The 26,554-nt window shown below is 43.9% G+C and overlaps 1 protein-coding gene across 1 annotated transcript in view; it reads right to left on the reverse strand.

The window, feature by feature from the left end:
- The window catches only part of LOC122553146 (protein EFR3 homolog B-like), a 205,593-nt gene that overhangs the window by 34,960 nt on the left and 144,079 nt on the right, over positions 1 to 26,554 (reverse strand). The window contains exons 18-21 of the mRNA XM_043696735.1: positions 25,517 to 25,644; positions 24,891 to 24,982; positions 16,843 to 16,891; positions 3,236 to 3,339 (exon numbers count right to left, since the gene is read on the reverse strand). Of these exons, the coding sequence (XP_043552670.1) occupies positions 3,236 to 3,339; positions 16,843 to 16,891; positions 24,891 to 24,982; positions 25,517 to 25,644 (373 nt within the window). The remainder of the gene's footprint in view (positions 1 to 3,235; positions 3,340 to 16,842; positions 16,892 to 24,890; positions 24,983 to 25,516; positions 25,645 to 26,554) is intronic.

Below are 26,554 nucleotides of genomic sequence, written 5' to 3' on the forward strand. Positions count from 1 at the left end.
GAAGGAAGTGGAATCTCTGGTCAAGAGGAAGAAGAAGGCTTATGTTAGGATGAGCTGTGAAGGCTCAGTTAGGGCGCTTGAGGGTTACAAGGTAGCTAGGAAAGACCTAAAGAGAGAGCTCAGAAGAGCCAGGAGGAGACATGAGAAGTTGTTGGTGGATAGGATCAGGGTAAACCCTAAGGCTTTCTACAGGTATTTAAGGAATAAAAGAACGATGAGAGTAAGATTAGGGCCAATCAAAGATAGTAGTGGGAAGTTGCGTGTGGAGTCAGAGGAGATAGGGGAAGCACTAAATGAATATCTTTCAACAGTATTCACTCTAAAAAATGACAATGTTGTCGAGGAGAATACGGAGATACAGGCTACTAGACTAGGTGGGATTGAGGTTCACAAGGAGGAGGTATTAGAAATCCTGCAGAGTGTGAAAATAGATAAGTCCCCTGGTCCAGATGGGATTTATCCTAGGATTCTCTGGGAAGCCAGGGAGGAGATCTTTAAATCGTCATTGTCTACAGGAATAGTGCCAGAAGACTGGAGGATAGCAAATGTGGTTCCCCTGTTCAAGAAGGGGAGTAGAGACAATCCTGGTAATTATAGACCAGTGAGCCTCACTTCAGTTGTTGGTAAAGTATTGGTAAAGGTTATAAAAGATAGGATTTATAATCATCTGGAAAATAGTAATTTGATTAGGGATAGTCAGCAGGGTTTGTGAAGGGTAGGTCGTGTCTCACAAACCTTATTGAGTTCTTTGAGAAGGTGACCAAACAGGTAGATGAGAGTAAACTGGTTGATGTGGTGTATATGGATTTCAGCAAGGCGTTCGATAAGGTTCCCCACAGTAGGCTATTTTATAAAATACGAAGGAATGGGATTGTGGGAGATATAGCAGTTTAGATCAGTAATTGGCTTGCTGAACAAAAAGAGGGTGGTGGTTGATGGGAAATGTTCATCCTGGAGTCCAATTACCAATGGTGTACTGCAAGGGTCGGTGTTGGGTCCACTGCTGTTTGTCATTTTTATAAACGACCTGGATGAGGGCGTAGAAGGCTGGGTTAGTAAATTTGCAGACGACGCTAAGGTCAGTGGAGTGGTGGATAGTGAAGAAGGATGTTGTAGGTTACAGAGAGACATAGATAAGCTGCAGAGTTGGGCTGAGAGGTGGCAAATGGAGTTTAATGCGGACAAGTGTGAGGTGATTCACTTTGGTCGGAGTAACCGGAATATAAAGTACTGGGCTTGTGGTAAGATTCTTGGTAGTGTAGATGAGGAGAGAGATCTCGGTGTCCAGGAACACAGATCCTTGAAAGTTGCCACCGAGGTTGACAGGGTTGTTAAGAAGGCATACAGTGTTTTAGCTTTTATTAAGAGAGATATCGAGTTCCGGAACCATGAGGCTATGCTACAGCTGTACAATACTCTTGTGTGGCTGCACATGGAGTGTTGTGTACAGTTCTGGTCACCGCATTAATAAGAAGGATGTGGAAGCTTTGGAAAGGGTGCAGAGGAGATTTACTAGGATGTTGCCTGGTAGGCCTACTAGGTCTTATGAGGAAAGGCTGAGGGACTTGAGGTTGTTTTCGTTGTAGAGAAGAAGGTTGAGAGGTGACTTAATAGAGACATATAAGATAATCAGAGGGTTAGATCGGGTGGGCAGGGAGAGCCTTTTTCCAAGAATAGTGATGGCGAGCACGAGGGGGGCATAGCTTTAAATTGAGGGGTGATAGATATAGAACAGATGTCAGAAGTAGTTTCTTTACTCAGAGAGTAGTAACGGTATGGAATGCATTGCCTGCAACAGTAGTAGATTCACCAACTTTAAGTACATTTAAGTCGTCATTGGACAGGCGTATGGACGTACATGGAATAGTGTAGGTTAGATGGGTTTCAGATTGGAATGACAGGTCGGCGCAACATCGAGGGCCGAAGGGCCTGTACTGCGCTATAATGTTCTATGTTCACCTTGAAAGTATGACCTCTCGTTATTGAATCCTTCACTCTAGGAAAAAGCTTGTCTCTCTCCACCCTGTCTATACCCTTCATGATTTTGTAAACCTCAATCAGGTCCCCCCTCAATCTCCTTTTTACTGATGTAAAGAAACCTAACCTCCTCAACCCCTCTTCATAGCTAGCACCTTCCATACCAAGCAACATCCTCGTAAACCTTCTCTGCACACTCTACAAAGTGTCCACATCCTTTTGGTAATGTGGCGACCAGAACTGTACGCAGTATTCTAAATGTGGCCGAACCAATGTCTTGTACAATTTTAACATGACTTGCCAGCTCTTACACTCAATACCCCGTCCAATAAAGGCAAGCATACTATAGGCCTTCTTGACCACTCTATCCACCTGTGCAGCAACCCTGCACACCATGTGACTTCACTTTCTCCATTAGTCTACAATGGGGAAACTTATCAAATGCCTTACTAAAGTCCATGTATATGACATCAACAGCCTTGGAACCATGGAAATATTTTAAGGATAGGACCATTGATAAAAGATTAAATGTCAAAGGTTTAGTACTAAGAAGTTTTTATGAAGAGTTGTGGAGTTGTGGGTTTCATTTCCAGGGTTATGTTTGAGAAAGAAATAATATCAATATTTGAAACAAAATCAAAGAGGTTTGGAGGAATATGGGGTTGAAGAGATGTGGAAATATGGTGTGTAAATATACTTTGAATTTTTGTTCATGTGACGGATAATGGTTGAGATGGACAAATTAGGCTGAACTGTTGGTTTTTATCTTGATACTCTTATGCCTTTTTTGTATCCCAGTTAAGTTGCCCCAGCAATTTCTTGCTTCTGTCCCAATTGTCTTCTTCCACCACTCAGTTTGACCATTCTTTCTCCTTTCAGTAATCTTTCGTTGGCTAACTACCTGAGCCCCAAATGATCAATTGATTGATTGATTTATTGTCGCATGTAGTGATGTACAGTGAAAAGCTTTGTTTGTGAGCAGTACAGGCAGATTATAGTAAGCAAAGACATACAGACCAGAGGCTGCTTGGACAGAGTAGGCATACAGGTTACACTGCATTGGAGGTGCACAAAACACGATCAACGTTAAAATGATGAATAAATTTGGCCATTTACCTCAGCCCCACAACTACATTATGTCATTCTATGCAAACTAGCCTGCATGTACGATCATGGACTTTCTTGTCATGGAACCATAAGATAAGAAAGACGTTAGTGCTCGTCTCTGCACACATTCTTACAAACTACATGACCTTACCCTTGCTCCACAATGAGCTGCTATCTCTTCAAATGGAGCTTTCTGAAACTTTTCCACCACTTGTCGTCGTCTCTCTCTCTCTTGCTCTTCCATGGCACCACCATCTACTGACCAATAAAGAAAACTAATCAGAGCAGCCAGTAACATTCACTCCCAGGTCTTGCTGCTGTTGAGCAATTGAAAATACTAGAAGCATGACCCTCTCAATTAGATACATTCACAAAGGAAAGGCCATATTCTACTCATCCCTTTTGTAGATTTCCGATGGCTTTCATAATTCAGAACAGAATTAGAGGCTGAGATGTTCTGAGATGTTCAGACAGTGGATCGAAACAGGATTGCGTGTTTTAGGAAAGTATTGAATTATTTTGACACCAGCCCAAATTTTCTGTTAACAAAGATGACAAGATATGCAAACAATTTAGTTGATACTTATATAAAAGTAGGCAATGATATGGCAATGATGCATTCTCCATCATTTCTGCTCAGTTCCAATGACTCATGGTCACAAAACGACATCAGTAACTACTCACAAGGCAGTAATCAGCTGAAAGGAAAAAAGAACACAGTACTGAGGACAACAAAAACAGAAGTTGCTGGAAAAATTCAGCAGGTCTGCAGCATCTGTGAAGAGAAATCAGAGTTAACGATCCTCAAAACTGAAAGAGCTGGGAATGCTGTAAATCAGGAACAAAAAAAGATGTTGCCAGAAAAGCTCAGCAGATCTGGCAGCATTCGTAAAGAGAAATCAGTGTTAATGTTTTGGGTGTGGTGACATAAGAACATAAGAACTAGGACAGGAGTAGGCCATCTGGCACTTTGAACCTGCTCCACCAATTGTGGTCTCAGCTCCACTTACCCACCCTCTCACCATAACCCTTAATTCCTTTACTGTGCAAACATTATCTATCTTAGCTTTCAGAATATTTACTGACAAAGCCTAAACCACTTCACTGGGCATGGAATTGCATAGATTCACAACCCTCTGGGTGAAGAATGTTCTTCTCAATTCAGTCCTAAATCTGCTCCTCCTAATTTTGAGGCTATGCCCTCTTGTCCTAGTTTCACCCACCAGTGTAAATTTTCTCTCCATCTCTATCTTATCTGTTCCCTTCATAATTGTATATGTTTCTATAAGATCCCCTTTCAATCTTCTAAATTCCATGAATATAATCCCAGTCTCCTCAGTCTCTCCTCATAAGACAACCCCTCAACTCTGGAGAAAGTGAGGACTTCAAATGCTAGAGAGCATAATCAAAAAGTGTGGTGCTGGAAGAGCACAGCCAGTCAGGCAGCATTCAAGGATCAGGAGAGTTGATGTTTCGAGCATGAGCTCTTCATCAGGAATGAAGAGTTTATGCTCGAAACGTCAACTCTCCTGCTCCTCAGATGCTGCCTGACTGGCTGTGCTTTTCCAGCACCACACATTTTGACCCTCAATGATGAAATTAACCTAGTGAACCTCCTTTGCACCCCCTCTAGTTTCAAGTAAAGAGACCAAAGCTGCACGCAGTACTCCAGCTGTAGCCTCACCAGCACTCAATACAACTGCAACATACTCTCTCTTAATCCCTTTAGCAATGAAGGAAAAAGTTCCATTTGCCTTCTTAATTACCTGTTGCACCTGCAAACCAACCTTCTTGAATCATGCACAAGGACACCCAGGTCCCTCTGCACAACAGTATGCTGCAATTTCTTGCCATTCAAGTAACAGGTCTTTTTAACTGTTATTCCTACCAAAATGGATGACTTCACATTTATTAACATTGTACTGTAACTGTCAGACCTTTGCCAACTCATTTAAACAATCTATGTCCCTTTGCAAAGTTTCACAGTCCTCTGAACATTTTGCCCTACCACTCATTTTAGTGTCATCCGTAAACTTTGACACACTACATGTGGTCCCCAACTCCAAATCATCGATGAAACTTGAGAACAATTTCAGTCCCAACACTGATCCCTGAGGCAGACCACTGTTCACTAATTGCCAACCAGAATTGCATCCATTTATTCCTTCGCTGCTTCCTGTTGGTTAACCAATCCTCTATCCATGCTAATACATTACCCATAATGCCATGCATCTTTATCTTCTGCAGCAGCGTCTTGTGCGGCACCTTGTTGGATGCCTTTTGGAAATCTAGGTACACCACATCTACCGGGTCCCCATTGTCCACCGTGTTCATAATGTCTTCATAGAATTCCAAAAGATTAATTAAGCCTGACCTGTCCTTCATGAACCCATGCTGTGTCTGCCTAATAGACAATTTCAATTGAGATGCCTTGATAATAGACTCAAGCATTTTCCCCATTACAGAAGTTAAGATAACCTGTCTATAATTCCCCATCTTTTGTATACCTTCCTTTTTAAACAGTGGCATCTCATTTGCTGTTTTTCAATCTGCTGGAACTGCCCAGAGTCCAGTGAATTTTGGAAAATTACCACAAGTGCATTTGCTATTTCTCCCACCATTTTCTTCTGGTACTCTGGGATGCAGTCCATCAAGACTAAGTGACTTGTCTATCCTTAGCTCCATTAGCTTGCCCAACACTACCTCTTTCGTGATAATGATTGTTTCCAGGCCCTCAACTATCTTTGTTCATTGTCAATTACTGGCATGTTATAGTGTCCTCCACTGTGAAGACTGACACAAAGTACCTGCTCAATGGCTCAGCCATTTCCTGACTAACATCATGACTAAATGCCACATCTCATCCTCGAAAGGACCAATGTTTACTTTATTCACAATGTTTTGTTTGATATATTTATAGACACTTTTGCTATCTGTCTTTATATTCTAAGCTAGTTTCTTCTCATAATTTGTCTTATATCTTTCTCTATAGCTATTTCTGTGGCTTTCTGTTGACCTTTAAAGCTTTCCCAATCTTCTAGTTTCCTACTGGTCTTGCCCACTTTGTAAGCCTTCTCTTTCAATTTGATAGCCTCCCTTATTTCCTTAGATGTCCATGGCAGATTACCCCTTTTCCTGCAGTCCTTCCTTTTCACTGGTGTATATCTTTGCTGACACTTCCTTATATCTCAAAAACAGGAGTTGCTGGACAAACTGTGTTCTGAGGAAGGGTCACCAGACCCAAACGTTAATGCTTATTTCTCTGCAGATGCTGCCAGACCTGCTCAGCTTTTCCAGCAAATTATGCTTTTGCTTCTGACTTACAGCATTCGCAGTTATTTTGGTTTTGATAGTAGAGGTTGTTGGATAACTGAAATAAAAGTGCTGGAGAAACTCAGCAGGTCACACAACATTTGTGGAGAGAAAAGTATAATTAACAATTAGAGACTGACATGACTCTGAAACGCAATCATATTTGAATTGAGGTGTTAACTCTGTTTCTCTCCTTACAGATATTGTAAGAGCTTCTGAGTTCTTCAGCACTTCCTACTTTTGTATCAGCTGAAAGGGCTGAGCGATGCTTTTTCAACTGTTTCAAACATCCATTATTCACAGATTCTTTTCAGGTTGTCTCTAAGCAATATCAAACCTTGAAAGCAAACTATCCTGCAGGTCCTACATGTATAGCTGGTGACTGTTCAAATCACTGTTGTCATTAAGTTATTTTATTAGATTAGATTAGATTTGATTCCCGACAGTGTGGAAACAGGCCCTTCGGCCCAACAAGTCCACACCGACCCTCCGAAGAGTAACCCACCCTCCTCTATCTCACGGTTTGACAGAGGAAACCCTGAAACATCAGCCAAACGACTGGGTACAGATGCTTTAAGATGCTTTATTCACCTGGAAATTTCACGAGCCTCCCCATGAGGAATAAAATGGCAGCATCTCATTCTTTTAGTGAATGGCATGGTTTCCTGAGTCACGGGCCTTGCATGAATGGCCAGGGAGAGATGAGCAGTAAAAGGCTGTACTTTTTCAATGCACTACTCAGCAGTAACTAACAGCACAGTGCCATGAAATTGAAGTCTCATTCACAAAGGAGATACCTTCAAGCCTTAATTTTGGAGTCACAGAGGGACATAGCTGGGTAGATCATCAGAGGTCAAGGTTTTATCTGCTGAACGCCACATTACAAACTTACCTCGTGAGATCAGCGGCCTCCATTTTTGCAGCAGCAGCAGGAGTGGTGACAGCGAGAATTGGGGCTGCTGAGAAGGTAAATTAATCCTTTAAAAACTTACCTTGTGAGTCAGCGGCCTCCATTTTTACAGCAGCAGTGGGAGCGGTGAGGACCAGGGGGCTGCCGGAAGGGTAAATTAATCCTTTAGTAACTTATCTCATGAATAGTTGCAGCACATGCTGAACTGGAGCAGACACGGGAAGGCTGAGTAAGTGAGGTAATATATTTAGGCGATTGCTTTACCCGGAACACTACTCAGGTAGTGTCTGTCATCCATCCTCCTCCTCTAATAAAAAAAAAGGTTCTGTGTACTGATTTGATAAGGTTACTCGCTTTTTCAACAGTGTCTTTGGGAATTCAGAACAGTGGAAATGGATGTTAGGGCAGTTACATGCTCCTCCTGTAAGATGTGGGAGGTAAGGGTCAGCACTAGTTCCCCACTGACTTGGTCTGCAGGAAGTGCACCCAGCTCTATCTCCTCAGAAACCGCATTAGGGACCTGGAGCTGGAGTGATTCTTGGATCATTCGGGAGGCTGACTGCTTGTATACAAGTGTTAATTATTCGAATTTGCAGTAATGGAAATGATCTTCCTTCTCAGAAAGAATGATCACAACCAATTACTGCAGCAATGGACTTCCGTGTAGCTGTTGAAACTGACAATGACTCTGTAATGTTTTCTGTAAACAAACCATGCTATACAAACAAAGACTGGATACTAGAATATTATACTATGAAATGTATAAAATATCATGACATGTGCTCCGAGGGGGAGAGAAGGCTCACAGCTGACAGCTGTGTTGCTGGACGTTTCTCTCTCTCCCTGGAGCTCCGGTTTCTTTGTCCAATAAACTCTGTTGTTGATTCCCAATTCTGATTCTGAACTGGTGATTTTCCCCACAACAATTGGTGCTGCGAGCAGGGTGTCCTATTCTGGGGTGTTCTGGTCAAAATCCCCGATTGGGGAATCGGGGTAAAAGACACTTTGAATCTGCAAACAGGAAGAACCTGGCCAGGCCAAAAACATAGTTTAAAGGGTACACCATTGTAACGAGTAACTTGTGCAATAGTACTGGCTTGTGTAGAAGTGTATGCCTGTGGCTGTAAGTGGGAAAGTGTACTAACTGGTGTGATGACCAGCTACTTGTGCTGACACAACCAGAGGACAAGGTAGTGCCTGCCTCAAAGCCCCTGCCCTAACCAGTTGTTAAGAGGGGTGGCCCCCCACCCATATGATGATTGGGAATTGAAATGGGAATTGAGGCGCTAAGGGCACTAGGAGTTCTGAAACACAAATGGCAAAGTCGGGTAACGTTGGACTCTGTAGGAGCGAGCAACGCAGAGTCCAGTTAGAACCTGGTTGAAGGTTGGGTGCTGTCTGTTATTTTGTTTTAAGTTGAAGTGGTGAAGAAAAGGAGCTGACCACTCTGACCAAGAGTCAAACCCCAGTGGAGTAGCACGTTACCGAAGTAGGAAGTGTGGGACACTGTGAGTAACCGTGGTACCCTGTCAGTCGTAGTAGAACGACAGAGCTTGAATAGTGGCGGTGGCTGCGAGGGTTAAATGTCCCCCAATTAGAGAGCACACAAGGCTAGAGGTAGGTTTCTGGGCCTATTGGGCGGTGTTGGAACTGTAGAGGTGGCCAGGAGGATAAATGAGTCCCGGTAGACAGCTCACCCTATTGAACCAACATTCCCAGCTGACTGGTAGGTACCGCCGAGTAGTGGTGGCCGGGAGGGTAGGGAAGTCCCACCGGTAGAGCGCACATCTTGCTCGGAGGCTGCTACAGCTGAACAGACGGTACTGGGACGGTATTAGTGGCCAGGGGGTAGAGAAGTCCCATTGGTTAAGGACACTTTACTGTTGGTGGTATCCAGGGGTACACAATCTATGAGATGGCAGATCAGGATTTTAAAGGGGATACTGCAAGTTTCCCTTATTGAGAAATACAAGACAGACAGAATCGCACTGACAGAGCAGATAAAGAAAGCGGGTTGGGACCCATCCCAGAAATTAGCACAGCAGCGGAATTGATTTGACAAAGTAAAACGAAATAAAACTCAAAGGATTGGGCTAATGTTAGTGTACCAATTAGCAGGCCTAATTAAACAAGTAGGTGCCTCCACTAGCAGGTGGAGAAAAGACCAAGAATGAATTGAGGAGCTGGAGGATAGGATAAAGGAGCTAGAGCAAAGATTAGAAAAAATACAGGAGGGAAGGGAGACTGACTCTCTCCCCTCCTACAAAACTGTACAGCAGGGACCAACTGCTCCATCAGCAGAGCAGAGGTGCAAGAATATAATCTAGCTCCAGTCACTAGAGGGGAACAGAGTTGCAGCCGAAAGCAAACTATAAACCCTTTACCCTAGGAGAAAGGCAACAGATCATGACCTCCCTGGGCAAAATACAGCCCCAAAGTACAAACACGAGGTTCTGGGAAGAGCTAGACAGTATATGGGTAGGGCACAAACTCACCATTAGGTAGATGGCAGGCCCAAAGCCACAGCAGCCCGAGAATATAGGGGGGAACGGTGGCTACATGCTGTTGCCCTTACAGCTGAGATAGATGCTCAGCAGCTCCCCCACACCCATTTTAACGAATAGATCCAGCGGGTATTAGGAAATACTCCCAAGAACTGGAGCAAAATCATGACCACGAAACATGGTCATGGTCCTTTAAAGGGAAAGGAGCCTCTGAGTATGGGGAACGATTACTTAGGACAAGCAAACCCAGATTGGGCATTCATTCAGGCTTTTAGAGACAGGCTCTCTAGCACCCATCAATCCATCCTCAAAATGGGAGTGATAATGTCCCAAAATTATGATGACCTGGTAGAGTGGGCTAGCAGGGTGCAGGAGGCAGAAGCTCCCGCAATAAAAACAAAACCTGACAGAGTAGCCTCTCAGAACAGATGCAAAGGCAGAACCAAATTATCCTGCCACAACTGTGGCTCACAAGGACACTTTGTCAGAGACCATACAGCCCCACAGGACAAGGAACAGTGTAAATTACTGCAGCCATGTAATAGAGCAGGTCATACAGAGGCACTGTGCTGGGGAAAGCATGGGGGAACCCCCAAACAACACCTGGAACACCACGGAACCACGGGACCCCCCGAGTTCTGCAGAGCTGACAACCAGCTGCCTCCGGTTGTAAGGGCAAGGGAGAGGGGAGAGTTTACGTCCCGCAGTAGTTGGAGGTAGAAAGTGTAAGATGTTGGTAGACACAGGAGTGGCCGTATCTATCACCAACTTACCCTTACTACATATCAATAAAATGATCCACCTTACCGGGGTAGGAGGGGATAAGACACCCACTTACTTAAGTGAGACCACCCTCATGAAAATCAATAACATATACATACCTGAGATTTTATGTGTGTGCAAAAATAATGAAAGCACCATAATGGGTACTGATCTCATAAAGGAATACAAAGTCTTGACTGACTGTGCAAAAGGAAAATTGATCTGGCCAAATCAGGATGGTTGAAAGACCGAGATTGGGAAACTCACAAGTCACCTCGAGACTATTAAAGTAGCTACAGCCACCAGTAGGGACTGGAACCATGAAAAGGTGGGATTCAGAGCTATCTGTGCCTCCGTTCCCAAGGCATGGGCAGAGACAATACTAGACACAGGCTTAGTCAAGGTAGACCCTATAATGGTGCCCGGACCGCAGCATAAACCCCACCGGCAGTACCCAATCAAGCCTAAGCAGAGAAAGCAGTAATGGAGATTGTTAAAGGACTAGTAAAACAGGGAATCCTGAGAGAAACCACAGGTACAACCAATTCCCCAACATGACCAGTAATAAAGCCCGATGGGAGCTAAAGACTCACAATTTTGTATACGGGGCTAAACAAGGTCACACCTAAATTGCATCCCATTGTAGCAGACCCCTCAACAATTCAAAACGGATTGGTCCCCAAGTACAAAATTTTCACAGTATTAGACATAACCAATGGATTCTGGTCCATCCCACTATACTCTGGATCCCAGATAAATTTGCCTTCACAGTAAGGACTGGCAGTACATGTGGACTTGCCTGCCACAGGGCTTCCACAACAGCCCCACTAGTTTTCACCGAGTGATGAGCGACAACCTCGACAAAATAGATTTCCCAGAAGGGAGCACTGCCCTACAATACGTGGACAATATGCTGATTTACCAGAAGGGAGCACTCTGCCCTACAATACGTGGACGATATCCTGATTTACCAGAAGGGAGCACTCTGCCCTACAATACGTGGACGATATCCTGATTTACCAGAAGGGAGCACTCTGCCCTACAATACGTGGACGATATCCTGATTTACCAGAAGGGAGCACTCTGCCCTACAATACGTGGACGATATGCTGATTTACCAGAAGGGAGCACTCTGCCCTACAATACGTGGACAATATCCTGATTTACCAGAAGGGAGCACTCTGCCCTACAATACGTGGACGATATCCTGATTTACCAGAAGGGAGCACTGCCCTACAATACGTGGACAATATCCTGATTTACCAGAAGGGAGCACTCTGCCCTACAATACGTGGACGATATCCTGATTTACCAGAAGGGAGCACTGCCCTGCAATATGTGGACGATATCCTGATTTCCCAGAAGGGAGCACTGCCCTACAATACGTGGCGATATCCTGATTGCTTCGGAGTCCGAATCAGGACACGAGGAAGCGTTATACCTTGTGTTGCACGAGCTGGCAGCAGCAGGGTTAGAGGTCAGCCATGCAAAAGCACAATTTGGATAAGCATAAGTCCTATGCCTGGGACACCTTATATCCCAGGGACTCGAGGAAATGCCAAGTGACCGAAAGAAGACAATTCAGCAAATGCCACGACCTGTTACTGTAAGGGGAGTCAGAAAGGTCTTGGGGCTATTCAACTATAGCCGGAGCTTTATACCAGATTTCGCAAAATTGGCTGAACCGATTCAAAAACAAATCAAAGGGGCAAGCCCACCTTGGAACCTGTCACCTGGGGACCAGAACAGGAAGAGGTTTACAGTGAGCTAAAAACTCGGTTAATATCAGCCCCTGGGCTATGGCTGCCAGATCCCAGTAAAGACTTGGACATACACTGTAATAATGAGGGATGATTTTACTCCCCAGTGGTCACACAGGACCACAGAAGCAGCAGAAGACCCGTGGGGTATTACTTACCACAGAAGGGCCAGTAGGCACTGGGCTGCCCAGACGCATAGTGGCCTTAGACTGTGCTGCTTGGGCCGTGAGGGTTAGCGAACCAATTCTAATGGCAGGGAATGTCATCCCCCACACCAAACACACCCGAGTGGAAATGTTAAACACTGGGAAGCTGAAGGGCTGTCTCCAATATGTGAAGGGCAAAGTGGGAGGCAGCTGTCCTCCAACCAAGTCAGTACATGGTAATAGTTAGGGATATGGGAGAAAAAGCTGAAAATGTGTTGCTGGAAAAACGCAGCAGGTCAGGCAGCATCCAGGGAACAGGAAAATCGACGTTTCGGGCACAAGCCCTTCTTCAGTAATGAGCTCTTCTTCAGCTCTGATCTCCAGCATCTGCAGACCTCATTTTCTCCTCATATGGGAGAAAAACCCAGCTGAGGGAATTCTGGACACATAAGAACTGCACAATTGCGGAGACATAGATGGGGATGAAGATGGGGTAGGGTAAAGGATACCCCCTAGACACAGCCGGGGAGACCCTCTTCGTGGATGGGTCATGGAAATATATAGCAGGGTCGCCCCGCACAGGATGGTCTGTGGTAAACAATAAACTAGAGACCGTAATGTCAGGAAGAATTGAGGAAGTCAGTCTGCACAAGTAGTAGAGATAATAGCGCTAAACAAAGCATTTGAGCTGTCGAAGGGGAGAATTGTGAACGTTTATATAGATATCCAACATGCCTTCAGAGTTGTACATGACTACCACCATCAAACACCAGTTGAGAATCCAAGCACTGCTGAGCACCAGAGAACAGCCAAAAGAGGCTGCAGTAATAAAAATCAAAGAACACCAAAAGGAGCCAGGGAAAGACAGTCCAGGCTGGCTGAAATTTAAAGGGAACCAAGCCGCAGACTGAGCAGCCCAGCGAGCCTTAGAGCAGGAAACCGTCGATGAGGGTCTAATAGTAACAATTGCACTAGCGACAGGTGCCATTCACATACAGCAGCTGCAGGAGGACACCCTGCAGAAGGGGAAAGAGAGATGGAAAATGCAGGGAGCACTTAAAGGGGAGGACGGTGTCTGGAGGCGAGTGGACAAGGTGGTAGCACCAGCGAGCATTAAAAACACCTTGCTCGGGCTGCATCATGGGCTCTGACGTACAGGCAGGGAAGCTATGATAGCAAGTCTAGGGAGAGAGTGGTGGTGGAAGGGAATGGGAAGAGATATAGCCAATCACTGCCGCAGGTGCATGGTTTGCACACAGCACAACCCAGGTAGACCCATAAAAGTTCGGATGGGTCACCAACCAAGGTCAAGGGGACCCTGGGAACACCTCCAAATGGATTTCACAGGGCCACTACCACCTTCCCGTAGGAAAACATACTGCCTGGTTATCATGGACCAATTCACCCGGTGGGTAGAGGCATTCCCCACCAAATACTGTACTGCTAGTAGTAGTGGATGGAAAGTGTTCCGCCTGGGGATCAGTAACCAGTAGTGTCTCGGTGACATGGTGTGGGCTGGTGTAGCCCAGAGTGGAACACTCTCGGTGACATGGCATGGTGTGCTCCTTTGATGCTGCCTGACCTGCTGTGCTTTTCCAGCACCACACTCTCGACTCTAATCTCCAGTATCTGCAGTCCTCACTTTTGCCCATGGACAGCGTCCCACTCCGGGCTACCCCAGCTCATGCCATGTTATAAAGCTCCAGGCGTCAACAGCCCACATCATGCCGCAGAGTTTGAATGATTGATTCATTCATTTATTGTCACATGTACCAAAGTACAGTGAAAATCTTTGTTTACGAGCAGTACAAGCAGATCATAATAAGCAAGGATGTACAGTTCAAAATATCTGAGACAGAGGCATACAAATTACACTGCTTATCGAGGCTAGCAAGTCAATTCATCCGTCTAATATTGGCTGGGAAGAAGCTGTTTCTGAACCTGCTGTTGCATGCGTTCAGGCTTCTGTGTCTTCTGCCTGACGGAAGAGGTCGTAGGTGATCATCACTGGAGTGTCGGTGTTGACAGCCTTTCTGTGGCAGCAAGCCATGTAAATAGAGCCCATAAATGGAAGGTTGTCTTCTGTGATGGCCTGGGCTGTGCACACCACCTTCTATACTTTCTTACGGTCCTGGGAAGAGACGTTGCCATACCAGGCCATTATGCACCTGGACAGTATGGTTTCAATGGTGCATCTGTGAAAGTTGGTGAGGGTCCTTATGGATGTGCCAAATTTCCTGAGCTGTCTGAGGAAGAAGAGGTGTTGTTGTGCCTTCTTGACCATCGCATCTACGTGGGAAGTCCAGGACAGGTTGTCAGTTATGGTCACTCTGAGGAACTCGATGGTGTTGATCCTCTCAACCTTAGTTCCATTGATGTAGATGGGGACATGTTTTCCTCCTTTCTTTCCAAAGTGCCCGACTCTGGGTTACACCAGCTCATGCCATGCTGCAGAGAGAATGTCCTGCTTTGGGTTTCGTACGCCATGCTATGCCGCAGAGAGTGTTCCACTCTGGGCTACACCAGCCCACACCATGTCACCGAGAGTGTTTCACTCTGGACTACACCAGCCCACATTTTGTCACCACGTGTGTCCGGTTCTGGGTTACACCAGCTCACACCAAGTCGCAGACAGTGTCCCACTCCGGGTTTCTATTCCATACCATGCTGCCACTAGGGGTCCACTGCACGTGAATGGTCTCTGCAGCCACCCTGTCTCCAAAAACACTGCCACTGCTCCAAAACCCCTTGAAGCTGCCTCCTGCCAAACAGGTAAGCTTGAGGAAAAGAAAGAAGGGGGTAGAAGGAAAAAGAAAAAATGCAGAGGACAAGCCCAGTCACAGGAGCCCAACCTCTGCCTTTTCCACCGCTGCCACCTTGAGATGTTAACTGGAAATGTTAACTCTGCTTTCTCTCCACAGATGTTATCAGAACTGCTGAGCTTTTCCAGCGATTTCTGTTTTTATTACCTAAATCTCTGGATTACTAATCCAGGGACAACACCACTAAACTATTATCTCCATCTACATGGTCACAAAGAATGAAACCAATTGGTTCACCAATGTCCTGGAGGGAGTGAACATATGGAAGGAGTAGTAGTAGTAGGCCATTTGGCCCCTCAAGCCTGTTTTGCTGTTCACTAAGATCATGGCTGAATGTAAACTCAAATCCATATTTCCACTTATCCTTAATATCTTTCACCTGATTGCTTAACAAGAATCTATCCACCTCTACTTTAAAAATAGTCAAGGACTTTGCTTCCACCACCTTTTCAGGAAAATACTTCAAAAGATTCTCAAATATTTTTCAGGAAAAATCTCATCTATTATCAGTTATCAATGGATGATTCTTGATTTATAATCAATGATCTCTCATTCTAGATTCTCCCCTATGCCCTCTAGTCCTGGACTCCCTGACCCCAGGGAAAAGACTTTGCCTAGAGAGCTATTGGCCAAATGCTGGCAAGTGGGACTAGAGTATTTTAGGATATCTGGTCAGCATGGATGAGTTGGTCTAAAAGTCTGTTTCTGTGCTGAAAAACTCTATGACTCCTAATTACCTTTGAAAAGGGATAAGCAAATTATTCAATTGTTTCGAAGAGGATTGTTCAGCATCATTTTCTCAAGACTAACGAAATTTTTAATTTATTCACAGGATGAGGGTGTCGCTGGCTCAGCCAGCATTATTGATCACATTGCTGTCGGTCTGGAGTCACATGTAGTCCAGACTAGGTAAAGATGGCAGCTTCCTTCCCAGGAAGCAGTGAGCAACTGCTGAAATTATTAACCAAATCAGTTTGGGATAATGGCAAACTTTTCATTTGCATACATCAAACTGACATTCATAGTTGTGATTGGTAGGAACACACATCATGCGCTCATCACAACAGCTCGCCTATGTTTGAGGGATATAGGGTGGGTGGCAAACACACATTGTGGCATACACAGTGTCATGTTGTCTCCTCAGACTAAACAGCTGTCCTGAATGAGAGGTACGGGGCCACACCTGCTGCTATGCTTAATGGATGGTCCTGGAGCTCACCTGCCACTGTTTCCCATGACAGGTACTGGATATTACCTGTGACTGTATATAATGGGACGCACTGAACCCTATGTGTTGCTGTGTTTAATGGGACATACTGGATTTACCTGTTGTTGATTTTTCATGGGAGGTACTGGGCCCTACCTGTTGCTGTGTTTAATTGGAGATACTGGACTTACCTGTTCCTATGTTTAATAGGTGGTACTGGAGCTTACGTGTTGCTGGTTTTAGTGGGAGATACTGAAGTTTACCTACCACTGGTTTTAATGGGGGATATTGGAGCTTTCCTATTTTTGGTTTTACTGGGAGGTACTGGAACTTACCGATAGCTTTCTTCAGTGTTTCATATGTAATCTCCTCAGCTGGCATTTTCTGTAATGGGGAACAGATATTATAAAATCACTCAGATCCTGATATATGAACACTACATACCTGTTAACAATGGACTCAATTGCATTTAAATATACATTAAGTGAGCAAAGATTAATAAACACAAAGTAACTGATTTTAGTTGATCTGTATTTTGTATTAGTTAAACAGTGAGTCCACCCAGGAAAAAACACTCAGTTCACTCATTGGTTGCGATTTAAGAGATTTCTCGATGCATCAACATGATTTTTAAAATTTCTTATATTCCCTCAAAGTGTGATTGCTAAATTAATGCAATCAATCCAAGAGGATCTCTGAACTCACTCAGGCCAAGTGCTCACTCAGACTGTTGCTCCTAATCCAAGCAAAGTTCATCAAACTAAAATGGCTACAGCACAGAATGATCCCATTTGATATCGTACCTGAGCTAACTCTTTGCCAGAGCAATGTAAAATTAAGCTGGCTGCTTGCATGTGTCATAGCTCTGTATCTTCCTTTGCTTCAAAAATTTATCTACTCCATTACTAGATCCAATTGTCTCTGAATTCACCGTCTCTTATAGCAATGCATTCCATGATCCAAAAAACCTAGTTCAAAGGTATTTCTCCTACCCTTGTCACCAAGGCTACAACCAGAGGAAATAGTTTCTTATTCAACCATCAAAACAGGCCAAAGCCTCCATTAGTTTACTTTCTCTCCTGCTTTGAAGTGGTCCCAGTATCATTTCTCTTTTCATAACTCTGGTTACCTCTCTCTGATCCATATGAAACAAGGAGCAGGAATAGATCAGAGAACCCATACAGCCTGCTCTATCATTCAGTACAGGCATGGCTGATCTTTGACTTCAACCCACCCATCTCACCTACTTCCCATATAACTTCAATCCCCAAGAGACCAAAAGTCTGTTTATTTCATTCTTAAAAATATTCAAAGATGGAGCATCCATAAACCTCCTGGGACTGAATTCTGATGATTCAAAACTTTTTGAGTGAGGAAGGTTTTCCTCATTTCACTTAAATGATTGACTTAAATGAATAAAGACATTAGGTTCTCGTCAAGAATGAAAAAGTATCAAATATTAGATATAAACAACTGGGTTCAAGTGAATGTCTTGAACAATGTAAAGAGTGTACCGGCTTTCTTAAGAGGGAAATCAGGAAGGCAAGGATATGAGATAGCCTTGGCAAATAAGGCAAAGGATAATCCAAAGAGATTCTACAAGTAGAGTACATTAAGAGCAAAAGAGCAACAAGAGAGAGAGTACTGTCCCTTAAAAATCAAGAAGGCTGTCTTTGTGTTGAATCTTAGGAGATGTGAGAGATATTAAATTAATATTTTGCATCAGTTTTTATTGTGGAGGAAAAGAAATGAAGGCTAGATAATTCACGGAAATAGATATTGATATTTTAAAAACAGTTTACATTACATAAGACGATGTATCAGAGGTCTTCGAAAACATAAAGGTGGTTAAATCTCCAGGAATTGGACCGCAGGGTCTGTTTCCATGCTGTGCAGTTCTATGACCTGATCCAGTGTATCCCAGGCCTTTGTGGAAAGTTAGGAAGGAAATTGTGGGAAATTGCTTCTTGCAGAAATATTTGTATCATCTATAAATACGGTGAGGTGCTGAATGTCTGGAGAATGGCTAATGCTGTACCGTTGTTTAAGAAAGGATCTAAGTAGAAGCCTGAGAACCAAAGACCTGTGAGTCTGACTGTGGTGCTGGGTAAGTTGTTGAAAGTGATTCTGAAAGATAACATTTATATGTATTTGGAGAGGCAAGGAATGATTAGGGATATTCAGAATGGTTTTGTGCAAAGGTAAACATATCGCACAAACTTGATTGAGTTTTTTGAAGAAGTAACCTAGAGATTGATGACAGGATACATTGTTTATTTAGTAAAGCCTTTGACAAGGTTCCACATGGTAGACTAATTAGTAAAGTTAGATCACATGGGATTCAGGGTGAGCTTGCCAATTAGATACAAAGTTGGTTTAATGGCAGGAGACAGAGTGATGGTGCAGGGTTGTTTTTCGGACTGGAAGCCTGTGACCAGCTATTCCCCACAGACCACTTTTGTTTGTCATTTATAGAAATGATTAACTTGAAAATATAGAAAGCATGATTAATAAATTGGAAGATAACACCAGGTTTGGTGGCATAGTGATAGTGAAGAAGGTTATCATAGAATCAGAGAATCTCTACAGTGTGGAAACAGGCAATTTGGCCCAACAGGTCCACATTGACCCTCCAAACAGTAACCCACCCAGACCCATTCTGCTACCCTATTATTCTTCATTCACCCCTGACTAATGCACCTGACCTTCATCTCCCTGAACACTATGGACAATTTAGCATGGCCAATTCCTGCACATCTTTGGACTGTGGGAGGAAACCGGAGCACCCGGAAGAAACCCACGCAGGCACGGGGAAGAATGTGCAAACTCCACACAGACAGTCTCCCAAAGTTGAAATTGAATCCGGGTCCCTAGCACTGTGAGGCAGCAGTGCTCTTGATAAATTGGGCCATGGGCTAAGAAGTGATAGATGGAGTTTAATTTGGATAAATGTGAGATATTGCATTTTGGTAAAACAAACAAAGGCAGGACTTATACAATTAAAAGTAGGGCCCTGGGCAGTGTTGTAGCCAGAGAGACCTAGAGGTTCAGGTATATAATTCTTTGAAGTTTACAAACCATATAGACAGGATAGGTTTGTTCAGCATGCTTGCCTTCATTACTCAGACCTTTGAATTTAGGAGTTGGGGAGATATGTTGAGGTTTGTGAGGCCTCCTCTGCAGTATTGTGTCCATTTCTGGTCATCCTGTTATAGGAAGGATATATTAAGCTGGAGGGGGTTCATAAGAAATTTACCGGGATGTTGCTTGGAATGGAGGGTTTGAGTTATAACAAGAGGTTCGATAACCTGGGACTTTTTCACTGGATGGTAGAAGGTTGAGAGATTTATAAAATAATGAGCGGTTTAGATAAGGTGAATTGCAGGGGTCTTTTTCCTAGGGTGGGGGATTTCAAGACTAGGATCTATATTTTTAAGGTGAGAGGCGAAAGATTTAAAAAAGGCATGAGGGGTAATTTGATTCCACAGAGAATGGTTCGTGTGTAGAATGAACTTCCAGAGGAAGCGATGGATGAAAGTACAGTTACAATGTTTAAAAGATATTTAGATAAGTACATGAATAAGAAAGGTTTGGAGGGATATGGAAGGTGGGGCGAGATTAGTTTAGAATTATGGTTGGTATGAACTGGTTGGACTGAAGGGTGTGTTTCCATAATATATGACTCTATAATTCCTCACCCTGAGACTGTTCTTGTGATGTTGAAGGTGTGTACTGTACCTTTAAGAGAGAGAGAAAGCTGTTCTGAACTGAGCCATTATAACCATCTGTGGATATAATTAAAATGGCAGTCCCAGTGTGTACTGAAAAACTGAAAACTTTTTTAAAAATTCATTTGTGGGACTTGGGTGTCACTGGTTGGCCAGCATTGATGGCCTGTCCCTATTTGACTTTTGAGATGGTAGCGGTAAAGCTGCCTTCTTGAATCACTGCAGTCCACTTGCTGTGGCTTAGCCCACAATACTGGTCGGGAGGGAATTCCAGGTTTTTGACCCAATGACTGTGAAGGAACGGCAGTATATTTCCAAGTCAGGATGGTGAGTGGCTTGGAAGGGAACTTGCAGGGGGTGGTGTTCCCAAATACTTGCTACCCTTGTCCTTCTAGGTGGAAGTGGTCATGGGTTTGGAAGGCACTGTCTAAGGATCTTTGGTAAATTGCTACAGTGCATCAATTGCTGCTGAGTACTGGTGCTGGAGGAATTGAATGTTTACAGATGTGTGCCAATCAAGCGGGTTGCTTTGTCCTGGATGGTGTCAAGATTCTTGAGTGTTGTTGGAGCTGCCCCCATCCAGCAAAGTGGGGACTATTCCATCACACTCCTGACTTGTCCTTGTAGCTGGTGGATAGGCTTTGGAGTATCAGGAGGTGACTTACTTGCCGTAGTATCCCGAGTCTCTGACCTGCTCTTGTAGCCACTGTGTTATGTGGTGAGTCCAGTTGAGTTTCTGGTCAAGGGTAGATCCAAGAATGTTGACAGTGAGGGATTCAGTGATGATAATACCATTGAATGTCAAGGGACAGTGGTTAGAGTGGTTCTAATTGGTGATGGTCATTGCGTGGCAGTTGTGTAGCACGAATGTTACTTACCATTTGTTGGCCTAAGCCTGGATATTGTCCAAATCTTGTTGCAATTGAGCACGGATTGCTTCAGTATCTGAGAAGTTGCAAATGGTGCTGAACACTGTGCAATCATCAGAGAACATTCCCATTTCTGACCTTATGACAGAGGGAAGGTCATTGATGAAGCAGCTGAAGATGGTTGGGCCTGGGACACTACCCTGAGAGGCTCCTGCATCCTGCAGAGATGTCCTGGAAATGACTGACCCTCCACAACCACAACCATCTTCCTTTATGGCAGGCATGACTCAAACCAGTGGAATGTTTGCCCCGATGCCCATTGCCAGGGTTTTGCCAGGGTTCCTTGACGCCACACTCGGTCAGATGTGGCCTGATGTCAAGGGCTGTCCCTCTCCCCTCCCCTCTGGAATTCAGCTCTTTTGTCCATGTTTGACCCAAGGCTGTAATGAGGTCAGGAGCAAAGTGACTCTGGTGAAACTCAAACTGGGCGCCACTGAACAGGTTATTGCTGAGCAGGAGCTGCTTGATAGCTCTGTTGATGACCCTTTCCATCACTTTATTGATGATGGAGAGTGGATTAATTGGGCAGTAATTGGTCGATTTGGATTTGTCCTGCTTTTTGTGTACAGGACATACCTGGGCAATTATCCACATTGTCGGATAGATGCCAGTGTTATAACTGTACTGGAACAGCTTGGCTAGGGGGGGCGGTAAGTTCCGGAGCACACGTCTTCAGTATTATTGCCAGATTGTTATCAGAGCCCATTGCTTTTGCAGTATCCAGTACCTCCAGCTGTTTCTTGATATCATGTGGAGTGAATTGAATTGGCTGGAGACTGGTATCTGTGATGCTGGGAACCACTGGAGGGGCCCAAGATGGATCATCCACTTGGCACTTCTGACTGAAGATTGTTGTGAATGCATCAGCCTTATCTTTTGCACTGATGTGTTGGGCTTCTTCATTATTGAAGATGGGGATATTTGTGGAGCCTCCTCCTCCAGTGAGTTGTTTAATTGTCCACCATCATTCATGACTGGATGTGGAAGGGCTGCAGAACTTAGATTTGATCCATTGGTTGTAGGATCACTTACATTTGCTGTTCATGCTGCTTGGCATACATGTAATCCTGTTTGATAGCTTCACCAGATTGGCACCTCATTCTTACAAATGTGTTACATTTGCCTGTGAAATGGATATCTGAGTTTTAGTTGCTGTTTTGACAACAACTTGAATTTAACCAATCAGTTTACATTATGCCCCAGGATACTAAAACCCAATTGAGTGCAAAAGTATTGCTTTGCCAATATCAAACCAATGAGATGATCTGATGTTAGAGGGGAATAAGAATTGAATTGAATTGAGGCACAGTGAAAAGCTTTGTCTTGCGAGCAATACAGGCAGATCACTGAGTTAAGTAGCATAGATAAGTAAATAATAGGTAAACAGCGGCAAAAACCAAAACACAGGTACAGGAAAATGTTAAGAGTTTGTAAGTCCATTCAGTATTCTAAATACTGTAAGGTAGAAACTGTTACAAAACTGGTTGGTGCATGTGTTCAGGCTTCTATACCTTCTCCCTGATGGTAGAGGTTGTAGAAAAACATTGCCAGGGTGGGATGGATTTTTGAGAATGCTGACGGCCTTTCCTTGACAGTGGGCCTGGTAGGTGGATTCTATAGATGGGAGGTTGGCCTTTGTGATTGTCCGTGCCGGGTTCACCACTCTCTGTAACCGTCTCCAATCTTGAATGGTACAGTTACCATACCAGGTAGTGATACATCCAGACAGAATGCTCTCGATGGCGCACTTATAAAAGTTGGCAAGGATATTTGCCATCATGCCAAATTTCCTCAGCTGCCTGAGGAAGAAGACCCGTTGTTGGGCCTTTGTAACTAGTGCATCCACATGAAGAGTCCAAGAAAGCTTGTTGTGGATGACCACTCCCAGGAGCTTGACACTCTCCACTCATTCCGCCTCTGTGCTGTTAATGTGTAGGGGGGCAGGAGTGACATCCCGCCAAAAGTCAATAATGAGTTCCTTGGTTTTGCTGGCATTGAGAACGAGGTTGTTCTTGGTGCACCATTTTTCCAGGACTTCCACCTCCCGTCTGTAGCCTGTTTCATCGCCATCTGAGATTCGACCGACTATGGTGGTGTCATCAGCGAACATGTAATATGGCAGTCTGGTATTTGGTGACGCAGTCATGGGTATACAGTGAGTACAGTAGGGGGCTGAGTATGCACCCAGGGGGCTCCAGTGTTGAATGCTAGTAAGTATTGTCCCCAATCTTCACTGATTGTGGCCTGTGGGTCAGGAAACCGAGGATCCAGTTGCAGAGAATGGGGCTTAGTCCGAGATCACTAAGTTCAGTAATCAGTCTCTGTAGACATTTTGAAAATTGGCCAGAGAGTAACTGCTGTAGAGAGAGAAAAACTCCTGGAGAGCTAATTGCCCGTCTAACATCTTGCTCTCAAACAAATCAAAAAACACCCTCTATCAAAGGTACCTTTCATGCGAAACACACTGACAGTAAAAAGAAAGAAGGGGACCAGGGGTGGTCAGCAGCCGGAAGAGTGAAAACACAGAAGAAGACATAGACTATGTGGTTTTGAAATTAAGTTGATGTAATTTTATGAATTGTCTTATCAGAATTGATTATTATTATTAATTGGAACAGCATTATTTTTATAGATTTGGAGGCAGATATAAGCAGTTAAGAGAAAAGAAGGGGGAGGCTTAGATTTGTGAATATTTGTTGTTTAATGTGCACTTTTAGAGTTAGAAATAGATTGATGTTATTTTCTTTAAATAGTGGAATTTGGGAGTTCTCTGTCACTCATTTTAACAGATTACGAGGCGAGATGAGCTTTTCTGGGTGTTTGGTTAATGAACAGAAAAGGTTCGCCTCCGTGTCGTAACACTGCCTGCGTGTCCTAGATTCCCTTGCCGGCAGAAATAACCTCTCAGTGTCTACCATACCAAACGTCTTCAGAATTATGTATGTTTCAATAAGATCACCTTCTCATTCCTCTGAACTCCAGAAAGTATTGATCCAATTTACGCAGCCTCCCATCATAGGGCAACTATGCCACTGCTACTGCAAGTAAATTCTTCTTTAAATAAAAGAACAAAACTGTATCGGGTGCTCGATGTATAGTCTCACCAATGCCTTGTACAATTGTGCCAAGCCATCTTTACTCTTACACACCAATAAACTTGCAACAAATGCATAAGTCCTTCATCAGAAATGTGCTGCCTGACCTGCTGTACTTTTCTAGCAGCACACTCTTGACTCTGATCTCCAGTATCTGCAGTCCTCACTTTCTCACCTTACTATGGGAAGGATATTATTAAACTGGAAAGAGTATAGAATACATTTACAAGGTCTGAGTTATAGGGAAAGATTGGACAAGCTAGGACTTTTTTTTACAGCGTAGGAGACTGAGGGGAGATCTTATAGAAAATTAAGAGGAAAAGCGAATCTGAGGAGCAACATTTTTACAAGAGGTGGTATGCATATGGAATGAGCTGCCAGTGGATGTGGTTGACGTGGATATATTAACAACACTTAAAGGAATTTGGACAAATACAGGGTAGGAAAGGTTTCGAAGGATATGGGCCAAGTGCAGGGAAATGGGCTTAGCTTTGAAGGACATTTTGATCGGCATAAACCAGTTTGGGCCAAAGGGCCTGTCTCCTTGCTGTAGGAATCTATGACTATAATTAATATCTTGCAGTATTTAATACAAATTTATCATTACATCTTCATATAAGAAGGGACTTACCTCCTCTTTTTCTGGACTGTTGCGTGACTCCACTTCCACTTGTAGTGAGATAGTCTCTCCAATGCTCTTTCGCTTTGATAAACGGTCCTCTTCTGTGAGGCAGCATGCACAAGACATTAGTTTTTTTCAAAAGGATTCATTTTGAAAGGTAGCTCAAAGAAATAACTGTCTGTGAAAAAAGAGCTTATTCCCTCTGGCCAGTTTGTATCCTACATCTCTCTTCCCCAACTACATCTCTGAGACACAATGACGAGGTAGCATAGGATAATTAGAATGGGATCTTCGCAAATCTTAGCTACATGGATTCCATCACTGTCATGATCTGGTTCTGATTAAGTGCCAAGGGAAGCCACAGAAACATTTCCTTTCTTTCTCTAAGCCTGTGTGAATTTCACAAGTTGTTTCTAAGTATCAAATTTCTTATTCCAAGTATCTCAGACCTGTATCATCATAGCCACCCTAGGTTAGTAACTCTTGGACTTATCTTTCACTCAACGATATTCATGCTACAGGATAACAGCTGGGAATCCCGTTAGGTTGAGAAGCCAATTATTGATACATTTCCCAAGTATTGTCTGGCAGTTAGTTGATACAGGAGAAAGTAAAAATTTATTACAGTCCCATACCTGTGAATTGTGGAATATAGGGTATTCCCAATCTATCAGAGCTGTAGCCGCTGCCTGCCAGAACTTCACTGATCTTACTCTGCAGGAATAGCAAATCCTTCTCTAATCTGTCCATAGAATTGGGTACGCTGTGGAAAAGAGAAACACAAGATGGTCAGCAGCAAGGATGTATAAGGACCCAGGAGGAAATGGTGGGAAGTTGCTACACCAGATTAATATTCTTGAGGAATAAACTGATGATCTGCAAACGTGAATCGAAATCTATTATGGCAGTCGAGGAGCTTAAGTTCATAGCAGAGAGAAACATAAAAGATAGGAGCAGGAGTAAGCCATTCAACCCCTTGAGCCTGCTCCACCATTCAATATGGCCATTGAGCTCAATACCCTAATTCTACCCTCCCGTCCCATATCCCTTGATCCTTTTAGCTAATTACCACATGCCATCCTCCCTCAGCTAATGAATCAGTACTTCCCAATGTTGAGTAACACTTGGAGGAAGCACTGAAGGTGGCAAGGGTGCAAAATGTATTCTGGGTGGGGAATTTCAATGTTACCAAGACTGGTTTGGCAGGAGTACTCCTGATTGAGCTGGTTGAGTCCTAAAGGACATAGCTGATTGGCTGGGTCTGCAGCAGGTTGTGAGGGAGCCAACAAGACGGAAACATGTGCTTGACCTCATTCTTGGTAAAAACAATGACTGCAGATGATGGAAACCAGATTCTGGATTAGAGTGGTGCTGGAAAAGCACAGCAGTTCAGGCAGCATCCGAGGAGCAGGAAAACGTCGATTTTCCCGCTCCTTGGATGCTGCTTGACCTCATTCTTACCAATCTGCTGGCTTCAGATGCATCTATCAGTGGTCATTAAGAGTGACCACTGCAAAATCCTTGTGGATACAAAGTCATGTCTTCACTTCACTATCATGTTGTGTGGCACTATAACTGCTAAATGGGATAGACATTGAACAGGAGAAAGTGAGGTCTGCAGATGCTGGAGATCAAAGTTGAAACTTTATTGCTGGAACAGCACAGCAGGTCAG

This window comes from Chiloscyllium plagiosum, chromosome 9, assembly GCF_004010195.1.
Source record: "Chiloscyllium plagiosum isolate BGI_BamShark_2017 chromosome 9, ASM401019v2, whole genome shotgun sequence".
NCBI lineage: Eukaryota > Metazoa > Chordata > Chondrichthyes > Orectolobiformes > Hemiscylliidae > Chiloscyllium > Chiloscyllium plagiosum.